The sequence below is a fragment of the Anabrus simplex genome, chromosome 1 (assembly GCF_040414725.1).
Source record: "Anabrus simplex isolate iqAnaSimp1 chromosome 1, ASM4041472v1, whole genome shotgun sequence".
NCBI classification, from domain to species: Eukaryota; Metazoa; Arthropoda; class Insecta; order Orthoptera; family Tettigoniidae; genus Anabrus; species Anabrus simplex.
Window position 1 is genome coordinate 890,877,829 of NC_090265.1, and position 26,979 is coordinate 890,904,807.

The following is a 26,979-nucleotide window of genomic DNA, read 5'->3' on the forward strand; positions in this document are numbered from 1 at the left end:
TGAACATTCACGGCAATCTGAATTGCTACTCTTACCAGTGATCGTGTTACTACTCCCTGACAGATACACAATGATGATCACATTACGTTACTCAAGTTGTATACCATTAAAGTCACCTTGTTAACATGATAAAAATCTAATACTACTATAAGCTCTCTACAGATAGAATAAAGGAAAGACAATGCCTGGGTACTTATCATTGACGACTTTGGTGTTTCATTCCATCTTCTTGGTTGCTGTAGCCATGGACGTTCATTTCCATATCATTTCAGGTAATTCAGGCCCACATCTCTGTCTTGTTTGGATTCATTATAATGATAAACCAGGTCCGTCGTCCTTCCAATCTAAAACTTGTACAAGTAATATTAATACAGTGCAACAAGATTTTTAACTATCTCAATTTTGTTTACGACACTCACCTTATTTTCGCGTATTATTGTTACACAATATGTTACCGAGCTCTTAAAAGCATGCAATATTTTTCAATTCCTTATAATTTCATCAATTCTTTCTCTCAACCTGTACCAGAGCTATTCTGTAGTCAACCTTCTTCAATTTTTTTTCATTCGTTGTCGTAAAAACAAAATCTTATTTTTATAATATAATACATAATACATCAGTTTGCATTTCATGATTCCTACCAAAATTACCATACTGTAATATCCCTTCCATCTGTTTTTGACATTTGAGGAACATTTTTTCTAACATGGTCACTCTCTTCATTCAAGAAAATACGCAAAGGAACATATTCTGCTATTCATTCATCTTAATGCATACAATCCATTACTCCACATATACCTTCTTGACAATTAAACTTGCAATATTCAATATGGCCTCCGCCGCGTGACATTCCTGGGCCTGAATGTTACGTACAAGATTTGACTTCTTCTCAGATGTTGATGTGATCTTTTGTTTGCTGGTCTCTGTTCGTATCCCAATTCATGCTTTCTTAACTCAATTATCCAAACCCCACTGGGTTCTGAGCTTATGAATTTCCCCTGATTTTATTTCCATTAAACTTCCTCTTAAATGAGCGAGTTGTCTCAGTTTACGGACCTAGTTGGACGTATTCTTGCTGGACGTGTACTCCTGCACAGTTTCTGTTGATCTATTCTTATTATAACCTTCAATGGCTCCTTCATACCTAGACACCATTGAAAGGTTATAATACGTAACCAAAATTCATGGATGTTGGTCGGGGAAAGGGATGGTCATCTTAAAAGGAGGTGAAATACACCAGTGTTCTGAGAGCATCATTCTGTGGTGAATAAAATTGGTCGAGAATGGGAGTGGTTGGCTTAATGGATCGTTTTGAGTAGTTCACTGTATTTTTATTTTTTAATTTTAGTTAATAAGCTGATTGTAAGCAATAGCAACAACTTCAATTTATTAATATATGAATTTGATTATAAAAAGTGGAAGATGTGCAGACCAAATTCTGCAAGTTGATGATTTAAGTATATCTTTTACACGTCCTTTTTAAATTTTTGTCTAAGTCATTTAGCTTTACTCCTTACTTGTTTTAGGCTGCATGTGAAGATGGTGAGCCTGTTGGTTCACCAGAAGGATTGGGGTCACCTAATACTCAAGAAGACGAAGATGAAGAAGATGAAGAAGAGGAAGATTATGAGGATGGTGATGAGCAAAATAGTAATGTTTTGAGGGACAGTGTAGAGGATGAGACTTACAGAGACAACCATCCTGTTAATTCAAATGACAATGTTTGTCTTGAAGATTTTAAGAAAGTGGAAGGTAAGGAATGTGTTGAAGAAGAGGGCAAAGCGTTGAATTCTTCTCAGTCTATTCTTCATCCTCCTGAAGCAGAAGAGGACGAGGATGAAGAGGATGTAGAAGAGGAGGAATTGGAGGAAGAGGAAGATGAAGAAGGGGAAGAGGAAAAGATGCAGGTTCGGCAGTTCAACAGTAATAAATTGGAGAAGGAAGATCAGTCTTCTAACCCCGCTTCAGCACAGCCTACGAAACGCAAGGTTAGAATATATCTTATAGTTAGCTAGTTTTTTTCTCTTTCTCTCTCCAGTGAATTGGACATTTTCCTATGTATTGTATATTTTCTCTCCAGCATCAGTTCCCATATATCATATTTATTTGTCTATTACACTTACCCCTCTTTTTCCTAATTCTCATCTTCAAAAACAGGGGAGTGTATAATGGATGAAAATTTCATGTAATATTTTGGCATGATGTAAAAGCAGAAAGAATATCTAGCATCTTTAAGTCAGCACACAAAATAATATAATGTATGTATGCAAAAATATATATTAGTATATACAGTTTTGTATTAGCCCCCTCCTGCATTGCCACAGTTGACTGGTCACATCACTAAACACCAGGGATCATGTAAGAGCAACACTGCGTCACAGCGAAACATCACCGTGTAGGGTTCAAGGCTGTGCTCCGTTTCACTGTCCGAAGTCTTCTGACAAAGCAGTGAAATTCTGTCACTGTGTCTGTATAATCTGATAGAAGCTACTTGCATTGTGATGTCCTTCTTTGCCAGCTTAGTCCATTTCAGTGCATAAAACATTCTAACAAACCTCTACTTGCTTTAAAATCCTTTCCTGCAATACCAAGACTTTGTGCAACTTCACATGCTTTAAACTGCATCATTCCATGATGTACAGCATTGCCATTGTCTTTCTTCCCTAACCCACTCCAAAACTTCTGCATCAGCACTTTCATATTTTTCTTTCTTCACACCACATACCACAGGTTTTTTATCCTCCCAATAATTGTCTTATCAGGTTACACCAATAATAAATTATACTTGGCTGCTCTTTGTATGGATAACTCGCCGCTCTCCCTCCACTTTCTGCAACATATTCTAACACATTGAGCCATGAAACTTGTTCTCTTGCTCATTTTCACTCCGGGAAGCTTCTCAGTTACACGCGGCCACGCGGAACGCGCAGTTCAGACGCTGGAAGGGCATTACAAATATATGGTGGAGGGAGAGTGTAGCCAAAGCCAAATGCCGGTAAACACGAGGTGCAGTAGTATGGTTTTATCATTAATTGAAATGTTGCACTTGCTGTCTGGTCACTCGACAGGTTTTTTGCAATGTTTTCTTTTTCTACCCACCCCCCACCCTCGATTTCCTTTTTTCTGATTTTTTCCCAACAGTTGTCAAAAAAATTAAGGGTACATGTTTTAAGCAAGTAAATACAGTATTAATATTTTTTACTGTTTCCATATTCATAGCAGGAACCACACTAAATATTTGTCTTTGTTTCATGTTTCCTTATTTAAATCTCGTATCTGATTAATAACCTTGACCTTTATTATTTTTATTATTATTATTATTATTATTATTATTATTATTATTATTATTATTATTATAATAGTGGTTGAATTCTCTTTTATGTAGTTATCCATCTCAGAATACCGACAGCGAAAACAGCGTAATAACAGCTGTTCAGAACAACTCCCTCGCATTGAAGAGAATGAGAACTCCTCGCCTGCTCCATGTGGTCGAAGTCGATCTGATAGCACCAGTAGTTCAACATCGTCAGAATCATCCGATGATGCTCGTACCAATAAAATACTGGAGACACCCCCATCACTTTCGACCCTTCCATTGTTTTTACATTCAGATGGTTCTGAAGACAAGAAAGGTAGGTTTCTTTTGTATGGAATAGACTTGATTTTATTAGTGTTCAGTTTCAGTATCTATTATTATTATTATTATTATTATTATTATTATTATTATTATTATTATTATTATTATTATTATTATTATTATTATTATTCCTGGATTAAATCCCTTTCCACTATATATATAATTGGCATGTTAACACTTTCAGCCCCGTGTGTATCAAATTGATACACCATTAACCCCAGCCAGAAAGTTGGTATAAAACGAAACCTCGATTATCCATTCCCCGAAACTACGTTTTCTCCTAATATTCGTTCAAAATATGTGGTCCCACGAGCATCCCATTTAAAACGTGTATTAAAAATCCTGTGTTATCCGTTCCTCAAAACGATTTCCCGCATTACCGTCCAGAAATTTCAGTCCCACCAACGCTAAATCCTCGATCAAGCGTTTTTTAAGATTTCGAGAATGCACGGCTACGTCGAAACTATTGACCTTCACGTTAACGTCCCGTCGCTGTGGTAATTAGAGCAAGAACTGGGAAAGCGATTGGCGATGAAGTTCCTTAAGGAACCATCTTCGCATCGCATACAGCTAGTATTATTCAGAGAAACCACAAAAATCCTAAGGCTACAACAGTTAGGAGACAGAGCGCATTCCGACAGCTCTACGAGGAACGAGTTTCGTCAGATCTTTATACTTGTAAGGAAAATCTACAATATGTCCATGATTAGATGTTTATTATTGATTTTTTTACGATTGTATCGTCAAACGTATTTTCACCGCTTCTCTCAGGGCATTAGTCACTGGACTTTCAGACAGGAATCGAACTTGCGAGTCTAGCGTATTTTAATTTTGTCCGAATATCTTGCGCGATCATACTTACAGGACATTCTGTACCAGACTAACAATGAAGGCCTCTGCCAACTTGCACTTTGTTAAGAGCTTTCTGTTGAATGTTTCGTTCAGTTGGCTGTGTTACTAGCTGGTGAAAACGAACAATTTACGCAGTAGAGTTTCGGTTTGCTTATACAGTACAGTATTGAAATGCCGCAGCCTGTAAAGCCTGTGAAAACCCTGCAAGAAAAACTTCAGATTATAGAGGAAGTTGAAAGAAATCCAACAGAAAATTCAGGTTGACATCACGAAACATTTCGGCTTACCTACTTTGACACTGAATACAATAATAGGGAAAAACAAGAGATACGTGAACAAGTAGAAAAATGTGGATCCTCTAATAGAAAAACGGGGAAGGAATCTAGATATTTGAAAATGGAAACAGTTCTCTTTTCTTGGTATCAACCAGCTCAGGCGTCAAGAATTCATGTGGATGGTAACATTTTGTGCGTAAAAGCTCGAAGCATTGCTGCAAGAATGGGTGTCAAAAAATTTTCCGCTTCAAATGGATGGATTTCCCGGTTTAAGGAGCGTCACGGGCTGGTGTGTAAAAAGCTCGCTGGTGAGAGTGCTGCAGTTGACGGTTCAGCTGTGGAAGATTGGGGGAAAAATCTCCTAGAGTTGCTTGAAGGATACGAACCGAAGAACATCTATAACGCGGATGAAACCGGCCTATTTTTTCAACTGTTTACCAGATCGCACGCTGGTTCTTAAAGGAGAATCCTGTCATGGAGGCAAAAATGTAAAGGAGCGCATAACTGTTTTGTTGTGCTGTAACAGTGACAGGTCAGACAAACCTATCCCTATTGTTATAGGCAAAGCAGCGAAACCGAGATGCTTTAAGAACTTCAAGAAGTTACCAGTGCGATACTACGCGAACGGTAAAGCCTGGGTGACCACAGACAGTTCTTTTTATTTTCTTCATGGACTGGAAGCTTCTATGGGTGCTCAAGCAAGAAAAATAGTTTTGTTTGTAGATAACTGTGCCGCCCACCCGCAGGAACTTTCTTTCTTACGAAATGTGAGAGTTATTTTCTATCCCCCGAACTGTACCAGTGTCCTTCAGCCTCTAGATGCGGGGGTGATGAAGTGCTTTAAAGGGTACTACCGCAAGTAGCTGGTGCGAAGGGCTGTGTGTAAATTGGACGCAGGGAAAGAAGTGAAGACGAAGTTCAGTATTCTACAGGCAGTCCACTTTGTTGTGTTAGCATGGTTCCATGTTTCGCCCTCCACCATTCAAAATTGTTTTCATAAATGTGGCTTTGGCAAAAGTAGAGACACGAACAACAACAATACCGGCAGCGAAGAACAACTTACCAGTGAGGACTGGGAGAAGCTCATGCCGAGATATGTTAACTTTGAGACGTACGCTGCAGTTGATAGTGAGCTTGCCACTTGTGGTGTAAAGAGCATAGAATAGCTGTGTGATGATGCTACTACCACAGCCAGTGCAAGTGCTGTGCAAGATATCGCGAATGAGGGGGAAGACGAAGATGAAATTGAACCCCTGCCAACGTTTGCAGAAGCATTAGCCGCCTTCGACAAAATTCGCCACTATATTACTGCGTATGACACAGACGGCAGCGAAGTACAGAACATTTTAAATATTGAGGGAGCACTGTACCATGTTAAGGCATGACAAAACAAAAAACAACTGACAATTAAAGATTTTCACTACAAAGTGACACTATATTCTGTGACTGAAAAAATGACAATTTTAAGTGTTTCGTATGTGTGTTGTGTGTACAGTACGTATCCTATATGTGTGCGATGTGACACTTTATTTTTGTGAGTGCGAGTCTGCTTCATTACAATATCTTCTGGGATTTAATGTATTTTGGTATCATTTTTGTATTTGTGCGTTGTGATTAGCTTACTTGATTATGTGACTGGATCCGTTACAACCTATGCTTATTTACGTGTTTTCAGCGATCTTTCTTAACTACCACAGGTAGGTTCATATGAACTGCACCAGTAATTATGCCTATCATGCAAGCCACATTTCTCACCTGTTTATCGGTCAAAAAAAATCATTAATGAAAAGTACCGAGGCCTTAAACATGGGCGAACTCGAAGTTAAATTCCGCGCTGTAAGTTTGTAATAAAGCACGCAAACATTTACTGATAAACGAGTTACATTGTTCTTTTTTAGGTTATTAAAACAAAGTCTTCTAATTTACATGAGTGACGTGAGATAACGATTACTGTAAATAACTGTATCTGTTCCTGTTGGATTTATTCAAGGTAAAAAAACAGAGGTAGCTACCGTAGACTTTTTAAGTCATCAGTTAAGTGACTGGATTATAATGTTGTTTTCCCGATCGGCATAATTACTCCGATACACTCTCCTTGCAGCAATAGTGAAACTGGAGTCTCAGATGTGGTTTTAAATTTGTTAGATATTAATATAATTCTTATAACTTATTTAGTAGAATATTTTTCGATGAGCTTGGTTGATGAAAGTTGCTGACCTGAAGGACGTTTTCACAGGAAAGTGATGAAGTTTCTCGGTAAAACTGAATTTAAAATATGAAGTTTTTAACTAAGGTATTCAATGCAGGCGTTTTTGTACAAATAAAATGATATGTATTTCATTACTGTGAAGTACAGTCAAAATGTTGAAGGTTTAAATTCGTTCCCAGATTTTCCGTTTTCCCGTATCGTACGTGTTTCCCCCCCCCCGAGGCCCCTCCGAAAACGAAGAATCGAGGTTTCACTGTATTCACCTGCAGCCCAAGGCTTACTATTGCGTATACTCGCTTCAGGTCCAACATCAAGGCTGACTTGGCATGGCTGTCCGTTGTGTCGAGTGACTTTACTTCTTTCGTACTAGTTTTATATATACACCTGCCATCTACCAGCTATTCCTTGAAAATATTCCTAAAACATTACAGACTTATGTTGGCCGCCTGATCGTAACAGCTGCATTTACATTCCATAGTTACCGCCCACTGTTAGAAAATACATGCATATTTCTTGTATTATATTTGTGATTTTCAAGAATTTTATCCTGTAATCATAGATGTGAGTGATATAGGGAGGCTGGTAGATAAACAGAGTAGCAATGATGATATTTATGCAAATTAAATGGCGAATTTCATGATTTGTCGAGTGAAAGTGATGGTGTAAATTATGATAGTGTACTGAGTGAAGTGAGCTTTGATAAAGAACACAAATGTAAGAAACTAAGAATTGAACCCAGCGTATCATATAGAGATTCATCCAATTGAGAGGATGAACTAATAGCGACAGCAAGAAAATTGGTGAGCATCAACACTGACGCCAAAGAAGAGCAGCCAACTGCTAATGTTGGAGGGGGAGCTAGAGGTGATTTTACTAATCCTGTTGTGAATTCTGAGGTGAGTGACAGTGATATAGATTGTGATGGTACTATCACAGCTACATCCAGAGATGGTGTGTATAAAAATGTGACCTACCATGACAAAGAGCCACCAAGACTGGATTATTCACAGGACAAAAAAATCCTGGACCACAGATCACTGCAAGTTGTGTCACCCCACTGCAGCAATTCGTGTTAGTGCTGATATCAAAATTTTTTCCCGAAACTATTGCATATGCTAGAGCACAAATTGGCAACAGAACTTTGGCATGATTGGGCAGATGTGGAACAGGACAAAATGTTCGCATTCCTAGACAACATCATCAATATAGGAATAATTAATTTACCTGATATAAAGGATTGTTGGGCAAAGGACTTTATATCAAGTCAAGAGTACAGTTTTTCAGTGAAGTGATGACACTGAAAGGATTTCTCATAATACAGTGGAACCTTGATTATCCATTCCAGGAACCTACGTTTTCCCGGATCATGCGTTCAAATTACGTGGTCCTGCGAGCATCGTAATTAAATCACGTTGTAAAAGTCCCACATTATCCGTTCATCGCAGAAACGATTTCCCGTATCAACCGTCTATAAATTTCAGTCCCATCAATGCTTAATCCTCAATCAAGTGTTTTTCAATAAACTGTATCTTATGAAAGGACAATTATGGCATATTTTGGCATTAACGCCTCGTCATTGCGATAATTAGAGCCAGTTCCTGTACTGGAAAAGCGATCAGTAGTTAACTTGCATAAGGGACCTCCTTAGCATCGAATTTGGGTGGTATTGTTTAGAGAATCTCGGAAATTTTAAAGCGGAGAGTGGCCACAATAATTGTAAGGAGATGCAGAGCATTTCGAGAGCTCTACTTGGAAGTCGGAACAAGTTTCGTCAAATGTTTGCACTTATAAAACGTCCACATTGTGTCCAGGGTTAGATGGTTATATTTTTATTGTTTACATTATATTGCACTGTATAGTAACCGGGCTTTCAGGCAGGAATCGTAATTGCTCCTTCTTAACACACATCTTGCACAAACCTAGTATTTTAATGTTATTGAGACCAGGACAGGTGTTGTACCTTACATAAAAAAAAGCCATGGGAGGTCTTGGGATTGCCTGTTATTGTTTTGGTCCTAATATAAGACGAGGAATTTTATGTTTTTGTGTTAAAAGTCAAAAACCGCAGTCGTTTTATTGGCGCACATTACATGTATAAATTTCCATCTCGTACTGACATGTGCAGCAAGCGCGTTTTCCAGCTGTGCCGAAGGTCACGAATAATCGTAGTCTAATTTCTGAAGTTTTGATGGTGTTTTTTTTTTTCAGGCAGAATTGAATATAATGCATTTGAGAACTTCTAAGGATGGATACTTACCTTCGAAACCGTTTTAGAGTTCAGCATAACCTTTAATAGTCGATGTAGGCCTAATTTACGTGGTGGAATATTTCCAGAAACTGACTACGAACCAGACCAAATTACATTGGAAGATTAAGAAAAGGGGTTTCGCCATCATGCTGTGCGCTTTTGTATCTAATGTGCTTTATTTTATTAGATGTGAGAATTAAAAACTACTTGTGGTCGATTGTTGTTTGCCTTGACATTTTTTCCAAAGAGTTTGGCTAATCAAAGTGGCTGAACTGAAAGAAGTTTCTACGGGAAACTGGCAAAGTTTTCCCTGTAAAACTGAATATAAAGTATCGAGATTTCGAACTCGTGTACCGGTAATTAATGTTTGATGCCAGTTTCGCAGTTTAACTTGCCTGCCTCTCATCCGGAGGGCCCAAGTTCGATTCCCGGCCAGGTCAGGCATTTTTACCTGGATATAAGGGCTGGTTCTAGCTCCACTCAGCCTGCGTTATTACCTTTGAGGAGCTATCTAATGGTGAGATGGCGACCCTGGTCTAGAGAGCCACCAGGAATAACGGCCAAGAGGATTCGTCACACTGACCATGCGTTACCTCGTAATCTGCAGGCCTTCAAGCTGAGCAGCGGTCGCTCGGCAGACGAAGGCCCATTGGGGCTGTAGTTTGGTTTGGTTTAGGAGTGTTATAAGATTATTATACATATTTCATTTTTGTGATGTTTAGCCAAATTGCTGATGGCTTTCATTCAATCCCGGATTTTCCGTTTTCCCGTGTTGTGCGTTTTATTTTAATGGTCCCTCCTAAAACGGAAAATCGAGGTTCCACTGTATTATGGATTTTACATTAGATAACAGTTCGAAAACCAAAACACAGAAGGTCAGCACTTTCCTTCAATACTTTGACAACAGATTCAGAGAACTGTTTATACCAGGACAAAATATATGAATAGATGATCTGTTGTGAGATTCAAGGGAAGAATCTCTTTCATCACTTATAACCCGGAAAAAAAAAAAAAAAAAAAGAAAAAAAAAAGTGAGGAATACACACGTTTTGGCCAACTCAGTTTGTAGCTATATGTGTACTTTTTTGCCATTTCATGGGAAAATCACTGCGGAAACCCTTATCAAACCATCCCTTCCTTCCTTTCACTTCTAGAATAGTTCAACTTTATTAAAAACTTTGAGAGACATAGCCTGATATTTCTGGATATCATATTTTCTCCGATTGCTTTTACACAACCCCAACATACATACATACATACATACATACATACATACATACATACCCCACGTCGTTCCATCTTAAGCGATGGGTTGGCAAACGAGGCTTCTCCACCAGTTGCGGTCTCTGAACTTCTCTCCTTCTTCAAACCTTTCCAAAGTATGTCCTCTCTGTTGAATATCAATCTTCACCATGTCCTTGTACCTGAGTCTTGGTCGCCCTCTTGGTCTTTTGTCTTCAAGTTTTAGATCGTACATTTTTTTTCCGTAATCTGTTATCACCCATGCGTCGCATATGTCCATACCATCTCAGTCGCTGCACTGTTATTTTGTCCTGCAGTCTTACAACTTGAGCCTGCTTGCGGATTTCCTCATTATGGACTCTGTCCCTCCGTGTTTTGCCGATCATGCTACGGACAAATTTCATTTCTGCTGCCTGGATTCTACTAACATCTTTGTTTCTCATGGTCCATGTTTTGCAACCATAGGTTGCCACTTGCCACTGAACGCCTAGCTTTGAAATGTCACCTTACCAGAACTTTGCTTCCTAATAGAAAAGATGTTCCTTCTTCCATCAGGAAACTAACCCTAAAAAAGAAAGGAAAAAAGATAGCATGCCACAATAGTGAAAATATTCTAATCCTTGCTTGGCGTGACAAGAGTTGTAACTATGCTCAGCCCATGGAGTTAATCCTCATCAGAGAACATTAGAAGGAAAGTGAAGGGACAAGCAGATGAAGTTGTAAATAAATCAAGTGGTGTTGGAAATTACAACATGTATATGGGTGACGTCGATACAGCCGATCATTTTTTTGCAATATGTTGCTTCCTGCATAAGACACTCAAATGTGGAAAATTGCTTTTCTGGGGTATGAATGTTTCAGTTATAAATGCCTAGACCTACATACTGTATGCCCAGAATACCAAAGCAAATCACACTAAACCCATGAAACCTGTAAATTTTAGCAAGAAAAATGTCAAACTTGTTGAAGACTTCCGTAAAGGGGGTGGTAACTCAAGCAGGGGGCGGCATTCCAGTTCAGAAGAAGAGCAAAAATTGGATGGAAAGCTGCACATCATTCGACACCCAGAAGGAAAGCACAAAGACTGTACTGTGTGCATTTGTGAAACATATGGACGTAAACCTGGACTTCATGTGGGGAACTGCTTCCAATGGCACCTTCTTCTTCTTGTACTATATCCTCCTTGGATGTCGGCTGTCATCAAGGTGATATGGTTCTTGTTCTCAGCAACTTGGAAAAGAGTAGGGGTACTGAGCCCATACCATTCTCATAGATTCCATAGCCAAGATACTCTCCTTCCCCTACTGCACCTTCCTTCAATTTTACCTTGTAAGATAAACTGAAGGAGTCTATATTTATCATTTCGAATGGTATGGCCAAAGTACTCAATTTTCTTCTTACCGTGCAAGTTGGTTGTGCGGTAAGGGGCATGCATCCGGGAGATAATGGGTTCAAGCCCCACTGTCGGCATCCCCGAAGATGGTTTTTTGTTTTTTCCCATTTTCACACCGGGCAAATACTGCGGCTGTACTTTAATTAAGGCCACGGCCGCTTCCTTCCCATTCCTAGGCCTTCCCTATCCCATTGTCGCCATAAGACCTATCTGTGTCTGTGCGACATAAAACAACTTGTAAATTTTCTTTTTTGATGTTGTGCATGACCTCTTGCTCTTTGTTCAGGCATTGGAGTACCACACAATAAAACTTTCAGGTTGTAAACTGGTTAGATACGTTTGTCAAATACAGTATAACCCCTTTTTAATGTGCCCGCTTTTAATGAAGATTTTCTTAAGGCCCAGCCAAATCGCCTTAACACAATGTTATTTAAACCCCCTTCTAATGAACCCTGACATAAGGAAAGGTACGCTTTTAAGGAATATATTTCACATTACGATCGCACATCTCATTGTAACGAAAATTTGTGATAAGTTACTTCTTTCTAAACTTGTTTTAAATGTTAATTAATTTCCATTTTTGTGTAATCTCAGTCCGAAGTTAATGCGTTAAATGAATGCCCTCCTTCAGTGATGTGTGGAACCATGACAAATTGGTGTGGCCTCCGGAAATAACTGTTACTGGCAAGCAGCCGTCACTGTCATGCTAGATGCTGTTGGTTCATTATGTCCATTCAACTGTGGGTAGTACTGGAATGATACCTGTATAGGAGCAAAGTGTGGTTTCCGGTTAGACAAGCTGTATGGCCCAGAGGCATGATTGATGTACGCGTACATGCCGCGAGACACATTTTAGCCATGCTGGTTTTGGTGTCATTTCAGAAGTTTTTAATGAAGATGACACTGCTGATGACATTAGGAAAGATTGGAAGCTTGTATCAAAGGACTTCAGTGCCACAACATTCGAAGAATTTGTTACTAGTGATGATGATATCGTAACTTCAGCACCACAGATGGATGCTGGAGACATTTGTGACGATACAAAAAGAGCAAGTACTGAAGAAGGGATCCAACGGAGCCAACTTTTGGGGCAGCAGTGGAGGGACTGGATATTGTCCGCCTGTTTTCTCCTTCAACGTTGCTGAAGACCTCATCAGCAGTCTCAGCCAAATTGAGAGAAAACTTCTTTCCGTAAGACATCTGGGCAAGAGGAAGCAAATTACTGTACTGGACTATTTCAGAAAGTGAAGGTTAATACACTTATTCTTACAGTTTTCATAGTCTATTTTTCACAAATCTTTTTAAAATTATGTTAGGCCTCTGTTCCTTCAATTTAAAATTGCAAGTCAGTAATACCTATTTCTCTTTTCCTTCCTGCAGATTGCGCTCCCAATGGTCCACTAAGGAATTTGTTACTTCTGCTGTTGTGTAAATATTTTCTGTTATTCTTGTGTTAATTTGAGGTTTTAGCGTTAATATGTTCATTTATTATTTCTTGACATTACATTGGTTAAAGACGTAAATGTATTATTATTTCTTGTCATATATAGTCTATTTTCTTTGAACCCCCATTTAAGGAAAACCCCCCCTTTTTAAGGAAGAAATATCAAATCCCCCTGAGGTTCGTTAAAAAGGGCTTCTACTCTATAGCCAAACATAATTCTTGCTCGAGAGAACCTGTATTTTAATTTAATTTCATATAGATTTCACTCTTGATTATTAGACAGGATTTCCTCAAAATTTGCTTGGACATGACTAATGCTATCAGTTAAAATCAGTTGGACTGCAAAAGGTTAAAACAAAAACATTTTCAGCTCTCCTTTATAAGATGCATCAGTAAGTTGCACATGGGCTATAAATAAGTTAGGTTTTTTTTTTTTTTAAGTAGCTCATGTGTATCAATATGATGCACCCATTTTGTGTGCATCATTTTGATACATGTTCAAAAAGGAGTTTCAAAAAATTTATTTGCTAATTTTTTGTTATTCCTAACCCTTCCATACAAATTTGGACATTGTTTTATCACTACTGTTACAATCAAGGTCTGTCAAGTGCACTGTCCGATCTTATGAGTCACTCGTATTTCTAAAGCAACCGCTGCTCTCTGAATACATTGATTTTTTTCTTTTGTCTCATCGGAATCCATGTTTCTGCAACAATACATAAGCACAGGGAGAAAACAATACTATTTGAAGGCAACACCAGCAGACAAGTACAGGTGGTAAAAAGTATGTGGTACTGCCAGCATTCAGCCAATATACGACCCATTACTGTCCTCTGCTCCCACAGCTCCAGTGAGAAGATGAGATTTTGCTAATTCAGTTTACATGAGAGTCTAAAAGTCTCATGCTTGGAAGAACAAGGCTGTGTCGTGTCAATATGATGCACAAGGAGCTGAACGCCTGACTTGATGTGTATCAGAGTGATGTACATAAAGCTGAGCACGTGCTAATTAAAACATCTTGGGCTGGGAGGTAATGTGCTTTTATACACATGGGGCTGAAAGTGTTAAATATAAAATAAGAAATTATTCTTCATATTAGTAGATATCTCATGAAGACTGAATGGACATGGGAAAGTGGAACTGTAAAATAATGATGATGATGATGATGATTAGTAGATATACAGAGTGGCTAGCTTAGCCTTGGGCCAGAACAGGGCATGCAAGCACTGTGATGACATGTTTCATTCCAGGCTTATCTCTGTCTTACACCTGCCATATGTTACTCAAACACGATATGTGAACCGCTTAGTCTGATTGTGATTGCGGGAGGGGGGCATTACATGTGAGGTTTCATCAAAGGTTTTTGTTTTGTTTTTTTGTTTGTTTTTTACATGCCAGTATCTTATGGCATCGAGTGTTCTCCATCAGTCAGATGTTGGGTAACGTCTAAATTCAAAGCTCATTGTTTTAGAAGCCGTTCTCGAGGACAGTCAAGATTTTCTTCTGATGACGCAGAGCATAGTTCTCTGTGAAACATAAAGAATTTCCCCGTATTTTCTTGACACGTCATAAGCCCAAAAGCCAATATCATGTCAATAATAATAATAATAATAATAATAATAATAATAACAGAGGTGCCAACTATTACGGAAAAACTGACATTATAAGAAAAAATAATGTTCTACGGAAGAAAAAAAAAGAAGGAAAACAGGCTCAAACGGATTGTACATTTCTCCTAATCGTCCTCGTTTCAATGCTTGTGAGTTGGCAACGATACTTGTTCCATCGTGACTTGCTTTTGTTATCCGTAAGCATTGCAAAATTCATTGTGAATGAAGGAGCTCAGGCGCTGCTCTTCTCTACTATAAATCCTTCAATGATGTTGTATTTGCTGTGTTAAGTGTACCTGACAGTTGACAGAAAGAAGTGAGGCCTACATTAAGGACACCTGCACTGGAATTGCTTTTGGTTCAGAAGACGAAAATGTCATCACAGTGTGAAGGATGTTTCAAGAAAAACTACACTGAAAAGCAGCTGCTTCGTGAGAAACAAGGTACAAGGAATGTTTTATGACAGAACTAACAGGTTGTGTGCAAATGTTATTGTGTAATATGGTATACTTTCGAATGTATTGCTAGAGGGAGGGACAAAATTGGTGCCTTTATCGTGAAGGGAGGAGCACGCTTTGGACTCGACTCGAAATTTTTCTCTGGGACGGAGTGCGATTACTAATAATTCAATTCAAAGCTTGTAACTAATAATAATAATAATAATAATAATAATAATAATTGATTGGCCTCAGTTAATGTCTGGGGAGATATTTTGATGTATAGCATTTAGGTTGCCCATAGATGTTATCACTTCATTCCGCCTGATCTGTCTTGAGGGACTTACTGCCAAGGGTTTTTTTGGGAGGAGGTGGGGGAGACATTACATGTGAGGTTTCATCAAAGATAATTTTTTTTACATGCCAATATGACATGGAGTGTTCTCCATCAGTCAGAGTACCTTTACCAGGTTTGGGTATGGCATCTCTCTACTACTGATCCACAGAGGGATCTATACCTTTTAAAAATAATACTATTATAATTTTGTGCATTTGCATCCTTTTTATTAATATTGATCTTAAGAGATGATAGAAATTCACCCTGAATTAGGGAAATGTCTCTTGGAATCAAGGATAATGCTAATGTCTGACTTCGATTCCACAGGCTAGAGCACAGAATACGAATGCCTAATTAACATTGTCTCAAATTAATTTATAATTGAATTGTTCCAGCTGGTGAGGAGATGAACTACATGCGCTGGAATTCTGCTCCAACATTAGTAGAAAGACAGAGGGAGAACCTTACTGAGAGATTACGAAGAGAATTTGGGCTCTTCCTTAGCGATGATGAGGAACAAGAGCGTGTTAGAAAGCAAGGTAAGAAACATTGACAATGCTGCTACAAAAATTCGTAATTTGTCAAATGATTAAAGTAGCGTACATGATCCATCAATTTTTTTTTCAGCTGTCACCAACACCAAAATTACAATATTTAAAATGGCAATTTTAATATCTAATTCTGTTTCAAGAATATTCTTGATAATGCTGTCTTTCTCTTATACTTTAAACATTTATACAGTAGAACCTCGATAATTCAATATCGAGTTAATTCAAAATGCCACCTAATTCGAAGAATCTCTCATTCCCGGAAACACAAGGTACGGCCTCAGGAATTTTGGCGGAGATTTATTTGGATTTCTTGGAGGACACACAAATAATTAATAATGAAAAATTCAAAAATGTTCTATTTTGGTCTAGGTTTGTAGATGATGCGTTTGTTATCCTGGATGAAAGCATAACCAACGCATCTACGACTCTTAGTAATCTCAACACGATAGATACGGATATAAAATTTACTTTAGAATCCGAAATAGATAAATCCATTAACTATCTGGACCTAAAGATCAATAGGCGTGCCTCTTCATTTTCTTTTAGTATTTACAGAAAACCCACACAAACTGTAGCCACAATACGAAATGATTTGATACACCCCTCAGCTCACAAATGCGCGACCTATAACAGCTTAGTAAATCACGCTTTAAGCATACCAATGTCCAAACAAAACTTGGACAAGGAACTGAACATAATTCGAGCTATGGCTAAAGCCAACGGTTTTAAAGAGAATTTCATAGAAAGAATAATAAACAAATTCAAATATCGCCCTCAAACGAGTCTGATGAAAAATAAACCAGAAGCTAAGGAAATCGCAATCTTCACATTTAATAAAGATGTACACAGAATTACAAATATTTTCAAGAAGCGTAACATCAGGATCGCATTCAAGACAGATAATAGAAGTACAACAGTATTACATAATGCTTCTGTTGTCAACAAAGTCAACCCATATTCTAAATCAGGGGTATATAGATTCTAGTGTAAAGACTGTTCAAGCGGATACATAGGGCAAACTGGGCGTAGCTTCAACGTCAGATATCAGGAACACCTTAACGCTGTAAAATATCACAGATTCTCAGCGATAGGTCAACATATCCATGAGTACAAACATAAGTTCACAGACATAGATAAAGACCTCGAGATCATGGAAATACTTTCTAAGGGACAGAAGCTTGACATTACTGAAGCATGTCTAATACATATAGACCAATACTATAACGCTAACCTTAATCTGAATGAAATTTCGGAAAAACCCAAGGTACTGTTTGACGTTTTGATTCTATTACTTAACAAGCTAAAAATTTCAGAAAATTTGAATGCGTTCCGAATGCTACGTAACAACTTTGCGTACTATTGTCTTCGTCCACAACGCCCCCCGGACCCTCTCCTAAAAGTTCATGTTTCTAGAAACATCCCCTTTGCCGCCCCTACTTCTCCTTCACTAGCGCTTCGTCACACAGCACAAGATACTAGCACACACACTCATCGCGCGGTAGCCGTCACGCGAAGTACACAGCTGTAGAGGTGAGTCAGCCGTATCAACAGTTAGATTCAATCAGCTTCTTTATCAATTTTCTCGCTTTTCTTTTAATATTGGGTTTCATCATTGCAGGGTTCCCATTGAACTGAGAAGGTAAGTCCGCCGAACAACTGTAGGACAAATTAATTACAGTTCCAACCACGCATAAAGCAATAAAAATACGAAGTTTTAATACTTAATAAATATAAGAAGACGGCTCAGTTTTCAACAATTATATTATATATAATGAATTTTATCCACCAAAAAGCAGCTAATATACAAATGAAATGAACATTTTAACATCAAATAGACTGCATGCAATGTTAATTCCTCAATTTTAAGTGCGCATTCTAATTAGACAGCACGAGAGCATAGAATTACAAACATTAAGGAATGTGAAGACAACTCGTCAACCAGATGAGAAAAATTTTATATGCATGACTTACAAGAATTCTCTTGTTACATATTAAGGATATTTAATATAGCATAATAGATGTTTAGGATTTAACCAATAAATATTCTGTTGTATGTAAATATGTATATGTATGAGTTAAGTATGACAATATTTTGTTTAATATTTAGATCGCCAAGTTTTTTCACATTTTCTAAATCAGCTGATGATGGTGACATAATAGAGCACCGAAACATGTACTGTAATTAATAAATAATGTTGTAAATATCATCCAACAACATTGTATTAGTATTGAAAAGGTGGAACCTGATAGACTTTAATTAATTGTGATCTTAATTATACCTCGCTAGCCCTGCGACCAGTTGTACTGTGCCTCTATGTAACGTTGCTGGTTCTTGGCAAATAGTGAAGAGAGAATAACATTGTATTAGCCTTTACAAAAACTTTTCTCAAATCTGCAGAATGGCATCAAAACATGTGAGCCTTCAAATTCTTAGAAAAAGCACGGCCATTCATTTGCAGAGTTATAACGCATCTACTGTACCTAACGCTTAGTAAAATTAACAGTTTGATAGACAGTAGGAATATTTTCTTTATGGATCGTCATATTGTAAAGACACGTGGAACAGGTATTGCTGTCAAATTTAGGCAAATTTTCAACGTGTTCTCTGATGTTGCACGGGAAGTTCTGTCAGTACTTTCAATGCATATAACTACTAACGAAAGCTATGCAAACCCATTAATATAGATATATATTGAGAAAACACAAAAATGCTACAGAAGGAACATGTTGTTATTCGAAATGATCGCCATGTATGGCAATACAGCAGCAAAGACGTTAAGGCCACTCGTCAATAGCTGCACAAATTGTGTCCAGTGGAATTTTTTTGACAGCTGACGTGATTGATCTCAATATTGCGGTGCCGTTTTTGACATGCTATCATTTTGAGCTCCTGCCACAGGGAATAGTCTAATGGATTGAGGTCCGGACTTCCACTAGGCCAGTCAGCAGCAACGATGAACTGTGGGACATTGGTTACCAACCACTGCTGCATTTGTTTTCTTTATTTTCAGGAGCAGCATCCTACTGAAAAATCCACGATTTCCCTTCAAACAGCTTCAGATTGATAAAGTTTTATCACCTTTTCCAACATTGTCTGGTAAACAGCTGCAGAAGTGCATACATAGTGCATTTATGTAACCACTATAGCCTAAGTGGAAATAAAGTGTTGAATAGGTGGATTAATGAACAACTTTATTATTTTTGAACTGTAAATTTTCAATATGGACCAATAATGACCTTGCCGTTCGATATATAAAAATCATGTTCGATAACTCTGTTATACAGAGCCAACAGAAAGGCAGTTACTAACACAATGATAGATAACAAGTAACAACTTACAACAAACACTAAACATTATTCCAGAATCTACCGGCATTCTCTCGACAAAGGTTTCAGACAATATTCCCTACAAAGGGCCACGTTTTCTATGCAGACCTCAGGATAGGTTGTTATAAAAGGAATATCCTCCAAAAAGCAGGACATCTGGTCACCCTATCTCCGATGCTGCTGGCCATGGAATCACTCACCATACCACGACAGAAGCAGTGTAATGTCCGTGCTGCACACGTGGAACTTTCCCTCTTGCTTCCTTGGAGGACTGTGCATACACACGATCATTTTGTTTGTTAAACGACTCTTCCATAGTGAATATTTTTTCATCTGTGAATAGGATATCGTGCTACTGCCTTTCCCCATACGTCAGACCCGGTGTATCTCCTTAAATTTTTCAGTTAGTTAATGCCGTATGTATCTTTTATATGCACCAACACAAAAATCATCCTTCAAAATTCGTGGCAGATCGTGGAGATGTATTCATTTCACAAGACAAAATTGTTTGTTTATGCAAAGAATTGCATCATCCTTGCACGAACAGCATTCCAACTTCTTTTCTGTGTAAGTTAGGACGGCCCAATCTGATGCAATCAACAGTTTCACCCGTTTATTTAATTGTCCATTTATTGTCCAAAATACAAATCGTTCATTGATACCAAGAAGTTTCTGTGTAGAAAAAGTGTCCTCAGCAACAAAATAACACCAATACAGTGATACAATTCTCATACACCCCCCCACTCCATCTTTCACTGCTGCCTGCTGTTGGCACACTGCAATCTGGTTACTGGCGGAGTCATGAAGGTGACCTTGTGGACGACAATAGAATAGGAACAGGGTTTATGGTCAAGAAATGTCAGTCAGTCATAATACTGACCTTGGTCCACTATGAATTAAGCAATGAAAATATTTGCTCTCTATTTGCATTATGAAATGGTTGAAATTGTTCATAGTGAGACAGCCACTTTTTCAGGTACTGTATTGCTGAGGCATAAACAGTTCCGACTTCCTTCTCAAAATTATCGCACTCTGCACTGTAATCTTCCTTCTTCTTCTTCTTCTTCTTCTTCTTCTTCTTCTTCTTCTTCTTCTTCTTCTTCTTCTTCTTCTTCTTCTTCTTCTTCTTCTTCTTCTTCTTCTTCTTCTTCTTCTTCTTCTTCTCCTCCTCCTCCTTCTTCTCCTTCAAGAATCTCTCTCACTTCAAGAGACTTAAATGTATAACTATGTCTCCCCTGTACTTTTCCACTGTAGATTCTAATATAGAGACAGGTTCAGCAACACAATTTGATTCCTTCTTCTAATTCAAGAATGTTGGCATTAAGTATGGATGTCAGAGAATGCACAAATAATAACCTCACTTCAAAGAAGGGAACATGGGAATCAATCTTGTAACACATGAAAACAACGAAAGCCACGTCGTTTTTGAATGACACAGGAACATTAGTCTACAAATTCACAAACTGTTTTAACTTCTCAGTACAAACAGTATATATAGCAAAGTAACTTTTAAAAATTCAAAATAATGTAATCTATATCAGTAAGCAAACCTACGTTGAGGGCATTTTGAGCAGAATTATGGAGCGCATGGGCAGGACAATCCATTCCAACCAACTTTGCCTTTAGGTCCCTAAACCTCTTTTAATCCCACCAGAATTTGTGTTGGTATTGTCTCCCGCCCTCCCGATGGTATCACCACCTTGAAAAATACAATTTGCTGGGTGTTTTGGAGGCTTGCGTGTTCAAATGATCCTTAGAGCTATGCCGGCAGGAGCATATGCTCCTGGTAGGGCCACCCAAGCCTTACAGGTCTAAGGTGATGATCCAGACTAAGAGTGATAGCCTGCTCCTCCAGGTTGGGGGTTGGTACGTGGGGCTAACAACTCCACTACCACAAAACTACATATTGTTCAGAAAACAAATCAAGATAACTGGACGGTCCCAAACTTACGACGACTAAAGCACGCTAAATGGCAACGGTACGGATATATTGGAACATGGAATGTGATAAGTATATTTCAGTCTGGGGCTAGTAGAAAATTGGAGGAGGAATTACTTAAATATCAGATTATAGTAGCAGCCTTACAGGAGATAAGATGGAAGACAATCGAGGTGACAGATCTACAGCACTATATTTTGTTCAATGGTGGGGAGGAAGAAAATAGAATAGGAACAGGGTTTATGGTCAAGAAATCAGTCAGTCATAATGTGATTGAATATGAAGCCCCAGACTATGCCGGTTAAGATTGAGAGGGAGATTTGGCAACATATCACTAGTTAGTGTCCATGCCCCAACAGAGGATGCTGAAGAGGAAGAGAAAGAACAGTTCTATGAAAAAATGGAGCAAGTATATTGCCCAAGTATGATGTTAAAGTTGTCCTAGGGGGTTATAATGCCAAAGTAGGCAAAGAGAAAGAAAACCATCCAGTGGCAGGATATCACAGTAAACACCAAGAATCCAATGAAAATGGGTGGAAATTGATTGACTTTTCCTTTAGCAAGGACCTGGTGATTTAGAGCACATGTTTTCCCCATAAGGAGATCCATAGAGAGACATGGATATCATCGGATGGTCTGACAAAGAACCAGATAGACCCTGTGCTGATAGATGCGTGACATGCCTCCAATATAATGGATGTGAGAAGCATGCGTGGTGCAGACAGTGATTCAGATCACATACTGGTGAGGATCAAGTACCGAGAAAGACTGGCACTTAAACCCAGGGACAGAGCTGAGCAAAGAAAGATCTATAATGTAGAACTGTTAAGGGATGAGAAGAAGGAGGAAGAGTATAAAGATCGGCTGCAAAGAAAGCTACAGATGGGCAGAAACGGAGATGTGGACATCAACACAATGTGGGAGGAAACTAAGCTAGCAATAAGTACAACGGCGCAGGAAGTACTTTGAGAGAGAAGGAAACAAAGTAGAAATAAATGGTATGACGAAGATGTGGGTAAGGTTCTGGAAGAGAGAAATCTTGCCCGACAAAGAATGCTACAGAGACCTACTCGAAATAATATGGCAGTTTTTAAAGAGAAACGGAGAATTGCAAAGACATTCTAAGGAACAAGAAAAGAATAGAAGAAAGGGAGAGTGGATGAAATGCAGAAGAATTTTGAAAACAAACAAGGTAGAAAATTCTTCCATGGGGTTGGACAAGTAAAGAAAGGATATCAACCTAGAGTGAATATGCTTAAGGATGAGACTGATAGACTCATTGCTGGGAAAGAACGAATTCTGGAAAAATGGGCAAAACATTTTGAAACATTACTTTCTGTCAGACCAATAAATGAAGAAAGAGAAGGATCAGACCGTATGAAACTTCAGAGAGAGATGAGGAGGGTGAATATGGAGATGAGTGTGAGAGAGAAGAGAGGAATGAGGAGAATGGAGATGAGGATGAAGATATGGGATCACCATCGATTGAAGAAATAAGTGAAATTATAAAACAATTGAAGAGTAGTAATGCCCCAGGGAATGGCCTCATAACGTCAGAAATGGTAAAACATGGAGGAGAAGTTTGGTGAGGAAAATACATGAGATAATTAAAAAGGTATGGGAAACAGTTACAATGCCGGAGGACTGGACACTAGCAAATATATGCCCTATACATAAGGAGGGGTCACGCATGCAATGCAAGAATTATCGAGGTATATCCTTACTGAGTATAGTATACAAAATCCTCTCTACAGCCATAACAAAGAGAGTTAGTAGAGCAGAAAGAATTATAGGGGAGTACCAAGCTGGTTTCAGACCTGGAAGATCGATGATGGACCATATTTTCACCATGAGAATGACTCTGGAAAAGACATATGAATACAACATTTGACTAGGACATCTTTTTATAGATTTTTAAACAAGCCTATGACAAAGTTAAGAGATCGACATTGTGGGAACCAATGAAGGAGTTTAAATTCCCACAGAGTTAATAAAATTGACTAAGATGACCCTGGAGAACAGCGGAAGTCGGGTAAAAGTGCAGGGAAGTCTGTCAAGATCTTTCAGAACCGAAGAAGGCCTAAGGTAAGGAGACCCCTTATCACCAGTGTTATTTAATCTAGTGTTGGAGAAAGCTGTAAGATCAGTAACTACTAATCCGGGTGGTAATATTTACAATAGACTGCTCCAAATTTTGGCTTATGCAGATGATGTAATATCTGCTAGAAGTAACGAGGCACTTACAACTGCCTTGAGGGAGCTGAAAGATGCGGCTGGGTCCTTGGGCTTGGAGATAAGTGAAGCTAAATCTAAATATATGGTAACGGAGAGAAGTGGAAGGAACACTGAAAATCTCCAAGTGGATGATTACACCTTTGAAGCAGTATATATATATTTCGTATGGCATGAGGATACATTGTTACAATTTGGTTATTTACAAATATGTACAATTACACGAAAAACAGTTTCATCTATACACACAGAACAAGTACGTAATAAACAATATTTATACATTTGAGCTCATCAATATCTGCATTGCTGCTAAAGCTGAATGTCCAGTTTTGTTAGCCAACTCACAGCTTCATCATCGGCCTCGTGGATATCCTGTATTGTCCCACTGAATCTTCGGAGTGGGCACTTTGTGACGATATGTTGAACGGTCTGAGGCACGTCAGAGCAGTCGCAATAAGGATCGCTGGTAATCTTCCACTTTGAAGCAGTAGATAGCTTCACATATCTTGGCTCACTAATAACATCAGAAAATAAAGTTGAGACAGATATTGTAAATCGAATTAAGGCTGCCAACAGATCCTTCTGAGAAGTAAAAACTTAAGCAGGAAATTAAAACTGTCTCTCTACAAAACAACAATTAAACCAGTGCTTATGTATTGGAGTGAGGCATGGTTATTGACTGAGGCCACAGAGAGGAGATTAAATGTGTGGAAAAGGAAAGTAATGAGGAAAATATTTGGACCGGTGAAGGAGGGAGATTTATGGAGAATCAGAACAAATGAAGAAATAAGATTATTGTATAAGGAGCCAGGCTTGGTGACCTCAATCAAAATGAGAAGAATTGGATGGCTGGGGCATGTACAACGGATGGAGGAAAGAAGACTTCCAAGGAAAGCACTGACAGGACACTCTGGGGGCAGGAGAAGGAGAGGTTGGCCCCGGATGAGATGGCTGGAGGATGTGGAGACTGATCTGAGGATTGTTGGAGTCAGGAGGTGGCGTAGGCGTGCTGAAGACCGGGACGATTGGAAAGCTGTGGTCAAGGAGGCCAAGGTCCTTAAAGGACCGTAGAGCCATGGAGTAAGTAAGCAAGTAAAATTGTCTCCCACAAAAGCTACCACTTTCTTTTCTAACCCAAGATTTTGTGGAGTGTCTTTTACGTAATTATACTCAGTACGGCTCTACTTCTAAATTGACGTTTTAGCAGATTTTGGCTCTGTCTGGTGGTTATGCGCTGAAGCATAGACATCCAACCAATCCCAAGCTGCCATTCATATCGATTTATATCGGCAGAGCACGATCTCGAAACTTAGTTGCCAACTCTAATATTTACATTCGCCACGTGGTTAACCTATCTCGCTCAGCGTGTATGGTCTTCAGTACGCTTCGCGATCTTTTGCATTTTCCTTCAGTAATTAGTGTGTTTTTCATATTGTTGGAGGGTTCTAGTGACTCTGAGATCGGTGGAGTGTTCCCTTTGTAGGCCATAACCTCCTTTCTTTGCCAGCCATTAGCCGTTAGTGATGTGTTATTTCCTCATTCTCTTTTACTGTTAAAAATATATTCTCTTTTAGTGCCAGATATTGTTAGAAAGTGTAGTTCTTGTGAATTTGTTTTCAATCCATATTCATTTGTTTTTCTGAGTACGGTAGTACATTTTACAAGGGCTGTTTACCGCAGTCGTATTGCATCGTCTGTTCTCGCCGGTGTAGCGCGCTGGCAACAGAGGGAAGGCGATGCTCATTTGTTTTGCGAAACTTCAATTTAGAAGTAAGGCTGTGCAGAGTATACCTATTGTCTCCAATTTTTCATTTGGGGTACTTTTAACCTCAAGAACTTTAGTATTGATCTCACCATGTTTATAATTGAAGTACTGTACAAGAATTGGGAATATCTTCAATGAACCATAATTGCTTCCATCATTGGCAACACCGATGCAAGAAAAACCGTCTAGAACTTGCACAGTTACGTCACCTGAATGGGGGGATAAAACAGAATTGATCACTTCAGTTATGAAACTACCTTTGCTACAGCAGTTGCAGGTTACTGGTGCAGTTCATGGACTTTGTCTCACGGCATGTAGGGCATAGGCTGAGTCACTCACTTTACTATATTTAGGAATTTATTTTTTTTCCCACTTGAAATTACTTTATTGACAAATGGAACGATGGTGCGCTGCTTCTGCAATATGATGCAGTTCATGAACCAAACATGTGACATGAATGATATTTGGATAAAATACTCTGAGACTGACCAGCTTTCAACATATACAAAGCTGCATCTGTGACTAAAAGGTGCACTTTGTAACAATCTCACTCAGATTCACTAGGCCACAGAAGTTGCAGGGAATTTATAATACCCTGGATGGTGTTGTAAATTTACTCATTCGGGACAAATATTTCAGGTTCCCTACGGGAATCAACATCTATATTTTCTGATGGCCAGGCGGGCATCATTTTTTGGAAATGAGACAGTCTCTCATAGTACATTTCACTGCCGCTGGCTCCAAGTAGCCTACGCAGTGGCCTCCACAGTATGCACTAGCCATGCGTCTTGGTTGGTGTGCTATTTACCAACTGATGAGCCCAACTTAGCACACTGGGGGGAAACGCTGGCAACCAGGAATGAGTTAGCTGAAAAATTTATAATGTCCAATAATGGACCAACTACAATGGTGTTATAAATTTACTCATTCGGGACAAATCTTTCAGGTTGGGAATAAACGTCTGTATTTTATACTCTTGTCGCACACTTAACAATACACATCACTGTCTCTTGTATAGTCACTATTACCTGATATCGACTGTTTAATTAAAAAAGAGGCCTAGAGCTTTTAACTTTAGGCATTTTTACAGTTTAATCTGGTAAAACACTGCAATAGACGATGAGCTGGTTAACAGGTGAATGCACTAGTTTAAGCAAACCTTCGGAGGCTACTGTAAGTATAAAGGAATGTCGGAAAGAAGCAAGCCAAGGAATGTTCAACATGTAGAGTTCATTTGATTTTTCATTTCGTTTAGAAATCTTAGATAATCGATCAAACATAGGAGAAAAATATGTCTGTATATGTACTAACATTCAAAATATGCATTTGCATGTGCGCATATGCATTTTTTTTAAATCCGAGCCCTAATAATTAACTTTTTCGTGTGAAACACAATGACTATTGAGACGAGAGGCTAAATAGTGCTAGTGAAGTTGTTTTATAAGAATGGCAGCAGTGGCAGTGCTGCATTGTAGGAATAT

The 26,979-nt window shown here is 38.7% G+C and overlaps 1 protein-coding gene across 3 annotated transcripts in view; it reads left to right on the forward strand.

Annotated features, from left to right (window-relative positions):
- Positions 1–26,979, forward strand: part of LOC136857706 (inactive histone-lysine N-methyltransferase 2E) — a 335,033-nt gene that overhangs the window by 300,098 nt on the left and 7,956 nt on the right. For all 3 annotated transcript variants that reach the window (XM_067136572.2, XM_067136570.2, XM_067136571.2), the window contains exons 17-19: positions 1,527–1,988; positions 3,386–3,632; positions 16,080–16,223. In XM_067136572.2, coding sequence (XP_066992673.2) covers positions 1,527–1,988; positions 3,386–3,632; positions 16,080–16,223 — 853 coding nt within the window. The remainder of the gene's footprint in view (positions 1–1,526; positions 1,989–3,385; positions 3,633–16,079; positions 16,224–26,979) is intronic.